This window comes from Corylus avellana, chromosome 6 (genome assembly GCF_965113065.1).
Source record: "Corylus avellana chromosome 6, dhCorAvel1.hap1.2, whole genome shotgun sequence".
NCBI lineage: Eukaryota > Viridiplantae > Streptophyta > Magnoliopsida > Fagales > Betulaceae > Corylus > Corylus avellana.
Window position 1 is genome coordinate 21,394,659 of NC_142495.1, and position 11,890 is coordinate 21,406,548.

The 11,890-nt window shown below is 37.9% G+C and overlaps 2 protein-coding genes across 3 annotated transcripts; one reads left to right on the plus strand and one right to left on the minus strand.

The window, feature by feature from the left end:
- Positions 1–2,041: 2,041 nt before the first annotated feature.
- Positions 2,042–2,821, minus strand: LOC132188382 (homoserine O-acetyltransferase). Of its 2 annotated transcripts, none has more exons than XM_059602814.2 (2): positions 2,483–2,821; positions 2,042–2,375 (listed from the first exon to the last, which is right to left on the minus strand). In XM_059602814.2, exons 1-2 carry the CDS (start codon positions 2,744–2,746, stop codon positions 2,175–2,177), a joined length of 465 nt encoding a protein of 154 aa, XP_059458797.1. In that variant the 5' UTR covers positions 2,747–2,821; the 3' UTR covers positions 2,042–2,174. The 2 variants fall into 2 exon arrangements, with proteins under 2 accessions (XP_059458797.1, XP_059458799.1); XM_059602816.2 differs by having other exon boundaries at positions 2,501–2,820.
- Positions 2,822–10,719: 7,898 nt separating this feature from the next.
- LOC148585013 (uncharacterized) lies at positions 10,720–11,238 on the plus strand. The gene has a single exon (XM_088517655.1). It carries the CDS (start codon positions 10,720–10,722, stop codon positions 11,236–11,238), a length of 519 nt encoding a protein of 172 aa, XP_088373781.1.
- Positions 11,239–11,890: the final 652 nt, after the last annotated feature.

Sequence of the window (11,890 nt, forward strand, 5' to 3'; positions counted from 1 at the left end):
TGTATTTCTATTACTTGTTGGAAATGTAGATCTGCAGAATAAATTGCACCCCAGATGTGTTATTTCAAATCAGTTACTAAGGGGAAACTATACTTAAAACTCCGCTTTTCATTGAATTACCAAGCAATTTGCAATGTTCATCGGAACCTTACAAAGTTGCGAGAGATTATGTTAGGGGCCTTTTTGAGTTTGGGTGCGAGTTGTTTGATGGGTCAGGGAATCAAGCCCAACATTCACGTTAACCTTATAGATCAAACGACTACCAAGGCAACAAGGCTTACAACTAGATCAATTCTAGGTTTAGGTTCTTATGGGGCTCTTGTGGTTAGGCACAAGGGAATCCACACGGGTGACGAGTAAATATGAAGTTTTCAAATTAATGTGTGGTAAGGTGTTTAGCGGGATAATTATCAATTATGCACGATGTGTGAGTGGTGCAGTAGTATATCATTCATAAGAAAAGAAACACTCCTGCATTTTAATCGATATCCTCAAGAATAATACACATTAATTATTCAATAAACAAGGAAAAAGAGTGATTAAGGGAATAAGATGTGATTCAGTGGTTGCAGAATAAGAACAACTAATTCTTTGGTACAGTAGCTAGTGACTATCTCCCCCCTTTTGGTATGGCAATCCTTTGGGTATTATTGTTTTGGGTCTTTTTGGTTAAGCTATTTGAACCCTTTGTCTTTTTTAGTGTGTGTGCGTGTGTTCTCTTTGAAGGGAAATCTCAGGTAAATGTTTTTAATGAGGGTGCTCAGTTAAGCCTAGCAAAATGGGTTGGTGTGTCGGGTTCGAGTTGACCCGCCATCCATTTAGCATCAACCTGAATCAGGGGTGGACCTACACAGGTCCATTTGTCCCCCCAAAATTTTAAAATTACCCTTAAAATTTAAAATTTGACTCCTAAAATTTATGGATTTTTATGAAATGTCTCCCAAAAACTAAATTTTTACATTTTGTCCCTTCAATCTTAATTGTCTAATTCCGCCCTTACTCGAATACAACCCGTTTAGATAAACAGATTGAATAGTAAAACCCGGACACGGAACGGTAAATTACTGGATAATTTGACACGACTTGCTTAACCCGTTTAAAATAATGGGTCTTGTCGGGTTGACATGACCGGATACGACCCGTTTAACTTACATATCATTTCGGGTCAAGAGTCGTGTCGAGTTGACACTACCCAACATGACCCGTTTGAAGGAAAAATGATGTAACATCATTGGCATTCAATAAAAGCATTGACAAATCACAATATTTATAGTGTAAATATGGCATCACTGTAGTGTTCATACCAACTTCCTAAGCAATCACAATTTCCAAATACGCTTTATTCTAACAGAAAAATAAAAAATTTATCTAGGACAACAGGCTTCCTTTTCTTTTTCATTTTTTTTTTCCTGTTATTTTTCAAATTGAAATTGAAGATGCAGGAATTAAATTGATGTCTATGTCAAATTGCAGACGTGATATTTGTTAATTTTTTTCTTCCCTGTTCATGAAACTTGAAAGTGAGTAACCTCTTGAACATGGATTGGACCGTATTCAAGTGACTCATTGATTTACACAATTTTCATTGATTAAAAGCCGTAGTACTCTGGATATTGTAACTTCGTATCACGTTTGCGAGTCACATAAAATATTACAACCCCTAAGTACTCTCTTATTTTGAAGAAAAAAGTCCATTTTTTCTTGGCGTGGCATTCCATAGGATTCGAGCCATGTATTTCAAATGGTTCAGGGGTTCAATGATGTTACTTGCCAACCTTAGCAACTTAACAATTTTTCTTTAGTGTTGACGCTTATTATTGATTTAAGAATGTTCATTTCCATCTTAATTGTTCGTTTTCCGTTTGTCTCGCTTCTTTCAATGACTATATTATAATTTAATTTCAAAAATATTTTTGCTAAAACATCTTACAAAATAACAGTTTCACTTGTCACAATTTTAACACTCCTAAAATGTCACTTGTCATAATACTAGGCAAACAGTCCCTAATGATTCTGCTATATAAGACAATTCCTCTACACCTTCACGATAAAAACCCAGTCAAATTTTATTTATTGGATGTAATTTTTGTCTCATATTAAATAAATAAATATACAGAATAAGAATGTTTTAGAACATATGCTGAAAATGCTCTAAGCAAACCCAGAAGAGAAGACTAAGGTTCCTCGCTTCGTGTCTCTGCCCGACTTCTCTTGACCAAAAGAAAAACAGCTACAACAACAGGAGTTGATATCATAATCAGAGCCTGTACGAGGTTGGGTCTGGTTATTTCTGGAAAAACTATGCTTCCATACTTAATTACACCTCCACCCACAACTGAACCAGCTATCAATTTCCACAAATAATCCAAATCTTCCTGCTTACACCAAAGAAATGCAGCAAATATAATAAAGAAAGACCATTTCAAATTTGTTAAATCCACACTAATTAGTGAAATTATGGGTAAAAAAAAGGTAAATTTACCCAGTGAAAAAAGGTGACCTGCGAGGAGGTGAAAGCGCCGGTTCTGTTACTGTCATTCTCTTTTTCCTCTTGCTCTTCGGTTTGGGGATCGAGAGCTCGGATGGGGAAAGACGTTTCGGCCCTTGTCCTTGAAAGGTGGACTGGGTTCTGGATGACGAACTTTAGGGTACCCATTGGTTTCTTTGAAGCAGGCTTTGAATGGCGGTGTTGGGACGCTGAGTAGCAGAGGTTGGCAGCTCCGGTTGCTGTGGCAGAGGCTGCCATATCCACCTGCTGGCGTGTAGGTGTGTGGTGGCCGTGTACACTGCTCAATTTTTGACACGCTACCCACCCAAATTTGGGTGGAGCCCAACCAAGATAATCCACGTTTCCTTTTTTTTTTTTGTACCATTTTTAATAATTAAACCGTGCATAAGATATTTTTTTGTGGAACTATTGAAAACGAGTAATGATGGAATGCACGCCTGGCGTGCATCAACAGTGATGCACACCAGGCACAAATTTTTTTTTTTTTTTATTATTTTATTATTATTTTATTATTTTTTTTTAAAAAAAAAAATTTTTGCACTGGCGTGCGTGGGCGTGCCACGCACGCCGCGTGCTTTGTATCATTACTCAAAAACTAAGGTATTGTTTGGTTTACATAATAGACTTTGAAATTGAATGACTTTTTTTATTTGATAGGAACCTATTCTTAAGAACTAGTTTCTCACAAAGAGGTTCATTTATTCCTCTAAAAAAAATTAGAATTTTCAAAGAAAAAAAAAACTATTTTTATTTTTATTTTCTTTTAACCCTTCTACTCTTAAAAAAAAAAAAAAAAAGAAAAAAAAAAAAGGTTAAACTCTAAAGATAAGCCACAAACCACCCGCATAGGGGTTGGGGCCACCCTTTCAATATATATATATATATATATATTAATTAGATTATTATTTTAATGTAATATGGCAAAAATGCTGATATAATACTAACGGACGACACAATTTCGGACTGAAAAAATAAATATTTGAGGTATAATTTGTTTCGCACGTTGACTCAAAGATTTATCTTAAAAATACCTTTATTTTTAAGTTAGAATGTAGAATCAATATACGAATTTCATCTAAAATAGATGACTTTAAAAGATGATTCTCTCTCTAAGGTTCTCTTTCGATAGACAAATATTGGTGCTGAATGACTTTGATGGGAGTATCCCCCCATCCAAGATGGATTTCATGAGATCACTATTTTGGATATAAGTGCATGACATGCCCCTGTTATGTATGACAAAAGGGGTCGGAGAAAGGATTGGCAAGTCGCTAGGTGTTCTGGAGGATGTCGATATCGCAGGAGATGGGATGGGTTGTGGCCGATGTCTGCATATCAGGGTAACTCTTGATGTAACAAAGTCATTAGAAAGAGGGAGAGCTTTGGAAGTGGACGGGAAAACATCGTGGGTGAGTTTTCGTTATGAAAAACTGCCCCAGTGCTGTTTCAGTTGTGGGTGTCTTGTGCGTGGAGTCAAAGGTTGTCTAGTATCAAAACCAACAAGGCTGAGCGCCAGAGAAGGTATCAAAGAATGGGGCACTTGGCTCCGGGCAAAGGACTCGAAAAGAAGGCAAGCAGGAGGACGACAACGATGGATAGGGGCTGATGACTGGCAAAGTAGGGACGATGGTTACGACCATGGTAGTGGCGGGGCACAGGAAGGCTATTCCCACTAGAAGAAAAGTAATGTAAACACCGGAAACCCTAATTCCAATAACAAGCATAGATGTGCGAGTATCTCGAAAGGGACATATTCTTTCCAAATGTGGGGTGTCAAATCTATTGCAGGAAAGGAAAAAGAGGCCCATGTGGAGTCAGAGGGGGATTCACCTAGTGAGGGGTGCGAAACTAAATGCAGGTACGGGAACAGAATCTCACATGGAATTTGATGGGGATCCGGCCACGTTTGTAATAAATAGCGAGAAAAGAAAAGTAGCATCGTCTGAAAAGTCAATGGAGGTAGGCCAGGAAGGTGGAATTAGCAGTGGGCCAAAATTCTTTGGGCCTAATTCAAATCCATAAAGGAATTAGGTGAGCCTGAAGAAGGTAGTAGAGGAACTGGGCCAAAAGGATATAAACGGGGAGACCACCCCCATGGAACTCACTCTTAACCCTTTATGGGCTACCCAACCGATAGAAAGCCAATTGAATGGAGCCACTGTAGAGGTAGTGCAAGTCTCTGTCAAACTGGTTTGCTCAGTGACGACTAAGACCCGGGGGAAAAAAGGAGCAAATCTACGAATGTGGAAGAGGATGGCTAGAGCTGATTCAGAAGGACCTCAGGAGGTGAGCAAGGGAAAAAGAACTGATCCGAAGAGAAAGAACATCCCATATGACCCGATGGGAGAAGAAAACAAGGAGGGAAATAAATTCAAAATGAATGAGGGTGAACAAGGCATTAAAGAAATCATATTGGCAGAGGCTGTCATACAGCTCCGCCAAACCTTGGACAGCTCGGGACCTTTGCCAAATGGTGAAGGAGAAGAAACCCGATGTTGTATTCCTCATGGAAACTAAATGCAAGAATGCACAGCTGGAGAATATTAGAGTAAAAGTTGGTTTCGAAGGACTGTTTGTAGTAGAACCTATTGGTAGGAGTGGTGGCCTAGCTCTATTGTGGAAGGATAATCACATGCTGGAAATACAAAATTACTTAAAGTGGCATATTAATGCCATGATGCAGAAGACAGAAGCTTCGATTCCATGGAGGTTCATTGGATTTTATGGATAACCGAAGTGGAATAGGAGGAAGGAATCATGGGCACTTTTTTGTCATCTGAAGAACTTCCAGCCTAACCCTTGGCTTTGTTGTGGTGACTTCAATGAAATAGTGGCCCAACATGAGAAATCGGGTGGTGCTAATCATAAGAAGCAGATGGCCGATTTTCAGGAAGCATTGGAAACTTGCAATCTCAGTGATATGGGCTACAAAGAAGCGAAGTTCACATGGACTAACTGTCAAAGTAATGGTTGTTTTATCAAAGAACGGTTGGACAGGGTGGTGGCCAACAATGAGTGGCTCGGGTTGTACATGGCATGTCGGTGCAAGTGATGGCGGCAAGAGCATCTGATCACAAGCCTCTCCTAAATAGATTCTTCAAGGAAAAAAAGGGGAGAGTTTCCTACTCGAAGGGTTTTAAATTTGAAGCAAGTTGGCTATTGGATGAAGAATATTCTAATGTCGTTTAGGAGGCATGGGATGAAGATGAAGGGGGTCTCACAGTAATGGAAACAGCCCAGCAAAAATTAGCGCATTGCCAAACGAAGTTGAAAAGATGGAGTAGAAGAAAATTCAGGCAAACAGAAAAGTTGTTGAAGGAAAAAACAAAAGAACTCGAACTGCTTCAGTTGACTAAAGGACTTGATAATTTTGAAGCCATCAAAAATCTTCAAATGGAGATAGAGTATATTTTGGAACAGGAGGATATAAAATGGAAACAACGGAGAAAGCAGAATTGGTATAAAAATGGGGATCATAATACCCCATTTTGAGGAGGGAAGGGAGTGGAAGAAGGATGCGAGAATGAAAGGGTGTCAGGTGTGACATCCTGTAGATTTTATAGATTTAGACTAGAGTTATAATGCATCTTTGTATATATTAGTGCTTTTATAAGTGATATTAATATTATTTATCTATTAAATAAATTATATGTAAATACATGGTTATATCTATTCAAAATATTTATGTGGTTGTTGGTTTTAATCCACGAGATTAATTATTTGAGTGCATATTTATATATATATTTATAAAAATATCCACTAGGATTTTAGGTGAGATTTTTATTCAAATTAGATATCTGGTAAATCTACTAGAATATAGAAGGAGATTTTTTTTTTCTTTTCTTTCCCCAACTCAACTTGGGTATTCTTCCAATAAGGACTTAATTTCTTTTTTATTTTTTTTATTTTTTTCTTCTAAAACCAGCGTAGCCCCTAGAAAAGGGGCAAATCAATGTGTTCTCTCCTTTCTCTCTTGGACAATTGTGTTCTATGCACAATCAGTTGTTTTAGCAGTTGACACCTAAGCAGCCACTTTTCCTTTCACCAGTATGCTATCTTTTCTCTTCTTAGTTACCTATAAAAAACCTAGAACTTCTTCCTTCTCCTTACGCTTTGAAACATAACACAGGAAATAATTCTTTCAAGTATCTTTCTAGTTTGGTAATGTTCTTCTTTTCTCTTCAATATATCAATACTGTTTTTCTTCTCTTTCTTTTCTTTTCCTTTTCTTCTACACGCTTTTCTCTCTGTCGAAATTCTCACCGTCATTCTCTGTCTTTTTTTTTTTTTTTTTTTTTCTTCTTCTTCTTCTTCTTCCATGACAGCATTAAAACCATAATATCTAATTAGCTTTTCAAGGTAGAAATCGTCTCTTATACCCATTAGATATTTTGCTTATTTATTTTCTTGGTTGAGTCTCTATGGGCTGGAATTGTGTTTTTGGGGTTCTGGAATTAATTGGATTAATTGAATCTTTGGTAATTTTTAAGTTTTTCTGTTTGATGTGAGTTCGTGTTTCTGTTGGTTGTTTCCTTAGTGGGTTATCTCAGATTCTTGTTTAATTGGAAATGTGTTTAATGTTTTGTTATCATTCTCTATGTTGTTGGGGTTGTATTTGCTGGGTTTCTGTTGGGAGACAACGCTTTAGTTTTGGGGGATTATTATTTAATTTATAATTGTTCACTTGAGTGATTGAATAAAAGTTTCAGTTGTGGTGGTGTTTTGTTAGTTAGGTGATTCGGTTTTGTGCTCTTTTAAATCTTATTTGTCTACACCGTCAGATCAAATTACTTTGGGAATATTTTGCAAATAGAAGGATCCAAACCAAGTCAATGTTCAGTTAAAAAAAAAAAAAAAAAAATCATGATGGTGCCGTACGTGGTGGAGGCTTATGAATTTGTCATCTACATTCTTTTCTATTATTTTAACAACTGTTTTATCACATGCAAATCTAAAAGCTTTGTATTATTATCACAAGCCCATGAGTCATTATATATTGAAAAAAAAAAAAAATGATGAAGACTATAACACCTTTAATAGACACGTAGTCTTTTACAATGTTACACCACATAATAACTTATCATAGGATCAATATAATTTTAATTTTAATTTATCAAGATTTATACCTTATAAGATTAAACCTTAAGGGTACCTATTTTAGACTAAAATTTCAGAATATTCCTCTAAGTTTACCTTTGCATTTTACATAGGTAGAAGGACGCCTCAACTCATCATTGAAAACAGATAAGGGGACACAACACCAAAAACCCCAATAAATTTTATTATAAATCTTTGGAAAAAAAATGTTGGGGATTTTTTAAAGAATTCACTTACATGATTTCCAATCACACTTCCTTTCATATTTTAATTCCAAGTTTTATTCAATCATATGTCATTGTTTAAGAATTTTACGTATTACAGTTACCATATTTCATAATTTATGCATAACTGCAATTATGAATGAAAATAGCTCTCAAAGTTCATGGCATAATATACAGTTACAGATGAGCTTACAGATCATATAAAATGTTATATGTGCATTTATGTTTATAAATGTTTAACCCAAGACACAATTATAGTGGCGATTAGTACCGCATAGGGTAGCATGGCAAGCACACCAAAGGACGGATGTGTGCTATCGGCCAGGTGGCCTTCACCTAGGGAAGTTCCTAACCTGGTAGCTCTCTCCTCTAACTACAGGATGAGCATATAGGTCTTTCGGGACAAGCTAACATGCGCCGCTCATAATAAAATTGCGGTGTCGGGTCAAAGGATAAAACGGTAGTTTTGAAAGAAAAGTAAAAGGAAGTGTTTGCACATCTCATAACTTATTTGTTATTCTTGCATTAATTGTAACTGAGATTATGGCATAAAATCTGTATGGCATGTTTTATAGCACCTTGGTGTTGTGGCTACTTATTGAGTTGTCGAACTCACCCATTTTTCCTTTAAATTTTTCAGATGCCGCTATACATAATAGTTTTAAGAATGGGGCTTCTAGTGGGTGTCCTTATACTTGAGGACCCGGTCATATGGCCCTATGACTGGGACACGTGGACTTACTGTTTCACGGAGCGGTAGGAGTTGTAGAGCCTGGGATTCCAATAGGCTGCATGGATCAAGCCAGTATTGTGCAGACTTTTGTTTTTTTTGTAGACTGCACAATTTTTTGATATTTTTGTATATATGAGGACATTTGATGCATGAGAAGGTTATAACCTCCCTATAATAGTCACTTTTGGTTATGCCTCCTATCAGGGCTTGTAATGTTTATTTTTGGATTCCCAGCCTATTGTAGACAAGATGTTATGAATGTTTATATTAAACACTTGTTTTATAACTTATTGCCTTCCTATCTTTTCTTGGTTTAATATTAATATTGTAATGATAATAATAATTATATTTCCTTAATTGTTGCTAGTCCTTTTAAGTTTGTGTTTCCCCTATTCACCTTACGGGGGCGTGACATCAAGGGTATATGGCATTGAAACTGGACATGAGCAAGGCTTATGATAGAGTAGAGTGGGCTTTCTTGGAAACGGTGTTGCTGAAGATAGGCTTTGCAAATGGGTGGGTTAATCTGCTGATGAAGTGTGTTAGAATGGTCTCTTATGAAATATTGATCAATGGGCAACCCCATGAGAGTATCTTACCCTTACAGGGATTAAGGCAGGGCGACCCTTTGTCTCCATATTTATTCATCTTGTGTGCAGATGGGTTGAGTCATTTACTATTTAAGGCTGAGCGAGAGCAAAAGATCACAGGCCTGCCAATTGCTCGAGGAGGCATGAGAATCAACCATCTTTTTTTCACTGATGATAGCTTGCTTTTCTGCAAGGCGAATAGGGTTGAATGGGCCAGAATACAGGAGATTCTAGTGCTATATGAGCAGGGATCGGGGCAAAAATTGAATCGGGAGAAAACGTCTATTTTTTTTCAGCCGCAATACAAAGCAAGAGACCAGGGATTTTCTCACCTCCATTGCTGGTGTCTGTTCCAATACCAGCTATGAGAAATACCTAGGACTTCCTCCTTTAGTTGGCAGATCTAGAGTGAGCACCTTTACGGGCATCCAAGGGAGGATATGAGAGCGTTTTAATAGATTAACATAAATATTTTTATCTTAAGCTGTTAAAGAGGACTTGTTGAAGGCGGTCATACAAGCAATCCCCACTTACACAATAAGTGTCATCCAGCTTCCAAAGAAACTATGTCAGGATATCACTTTAATGATGTCTAGGTTTTGGTGGGGCGATAAAGAAAAGCAGGGTTGTATGGCATGGCATGGATGAGTTGGAAAAAAATGGGGAAAGCAAAAGATAAAGGAGGGTTGGGTTTCTGGGATTTGGAGCTTTTCAATATGGCTCTATTAGCAAAGCAAGGGTGGAGATTGATTCAAAATCCAGAATCTTTGGTGGCTAGGGTTATGAGGGCGAAATATTTCCCAAACGACACGTTCCTTAAGGAGGACATTGGAAGGAAACCCTCCTATGTTTGGCGCAATATTTGGAATGCAAGAAAACTTCTCCAAGAATGGCTCATCTGGAGAATGGGGGATGGAAATTTGATTAGAATTTGGGAGGATCTGTGGCTACTATCACCAAAAGCCCATCTAGCAAGGTCACAGGTGAATATTTTGGATAACCAAGCAAAAGTCTGTGAGCTGATGGATGAGAACACTAATTGGTGGAGTACGGCTCTGGTATAAGAGATTTTCAATGAAGCGGAGGCCAAAATGATCTATAGCTTGGGAGTTTGCCCCCGAAGAGGTATGGACATCGTAGCATGGGCAGGCATAAAGAATAGATCATTCACTGTTAGGAGTGCCTATCATTTGGCTATGGCATAAATGGAGGAAGGAGAAGGTAGTTGTTCCAATGATCAACTCTTGAGACCTATGAAAGAAAATATGGGAATATAAGGGCTCACGAGTCTTCAAATTTTTTCTTCGGAAAGCCTGTAATGATATCTTGCCGACTAAAGAAAAGTTGTTCAAACGAAAAATTATTCAAAATCCATTGTGTCCCATTTGTAAGAGTGAACCGGAAACGTCTGGCCACATTATTTAGACTTGTCCTGCAGCCTAGGATGTTTGGGTCGAATGCAACGGTAGACTCCAAAAAAGTGTTTGGGTGGGGGGGGGGGAGGGGGATGTTTTGGAAATTTTGACCAAAATTAGGAAAGGCTTAGAAGAGGAAGAGAGGCACCTCATGGCCTCGGTTGCAAGGATCCTATGGTTGAGGCGGGATAAGCCGGTATTCGAAGGGGTTTTTCAAGACCCAGCTTCACTGGAGCTGGCTGCAAGGGACCAGATGGAAGCGTTTGACACCGCCAACCAAAGAATAACAGAGCCAAGATCTAGTACTAGGGCTCAAGACGTTGAGGCATGGGAGAAACCACCACACGAAAGTGTGAAGATTAACTGGGACGGTGCTGTGGACCATCAGAAGGGTAAGATAGGAATGGGAGCTATTGCAAGGGATCATACAGGTAGGGTTCTTGCAATGGCAAGTGGGCGAAAGGTGCACGTCAATGATCCCTCCTTGGCAGAGGCCTTGGCAGCTCATGAAGCAGTGGAACTAAGCATCTCCCTTGAGTTGCAAAACTTTATCTTGGAGGGTGATGCTTTAGTCGTGGTAAATGCACTAAACCAAGAAGGTCCATGCAGGGGAACGTACGGTCAGATAATCAATGATATTAAGCTCCTACTCAATCACGGAGGTCATTGAAAGGTGAGTCATACACGAAGATCATCCAATGGGGTGGCACACCACCTTGCAAAGATGGGTCTGCAACTTCACGAAGCTCAGCTTTGATTTACGAATTTGCCTTCCTTTTTGGAAGATATTGTACTTGTGGAACAGTCTATTTTAGACCCAATATAGGTGGAGGCTGGCTTAATATATTTTGAGGCTAAGACCATACGTTTAAGTGATGCCATTTTCTTATATTTAATATTAATTAAATAATATTTATTTAAAAATCATTCATTTGAAACCAAATAACAAAGTCTTTTTTATAATTTAATTTAATATGTCAATGGGGCACTTTCTTATGTTTCTAATTTGTTTTTAGGTTAAATACTAAATATCCCTCTTGGTTTTCATAACTTTATTTTTTTTTCCCTAGTGTTTGATTTTTATTATAGGAGGTCCTTGTGATTTTAATAATAAACCAAATTAGTCATTCTTTTAGTTGACTGTTAGTTAACTTAACGGAATTTCACGTAGACGAATCAGATGTTGACACGTGGCACCTACTTAATTTTTTTTTTTAAAATTAAAAAAATGTATTTTTAAAAAAAAGGAAAAAAAATTGGGGGTGGCTCCATCCGGCCAGATAGGGGTGGCCAGGCCACCCCACGACCAAAGGGGCTGGCTG

Coding starts and splice junctions, on each gene's coding strand:
- LOC132188382 (XM_059602814.2), bottom strand. CDS start 2,746: ATGGCAGCCTCTGCCACAGCAACCGGAGCTGCCAACCTCTGCTACTCA. Junction 2,376..2,482: donor AGGTCACCTTTTTTCACTGG/GTAAATTTACCT, acceptor TGGTGTAAGCAG/GAAGATTTGGATTATTTGTG.
- LOC148585013 (XM_088517655.1), top strand. CDS start 10,720: ATGGCCTCGGTTGCAAGGATCCTATGGTTGAGGCGGGATAAGCCGGTA.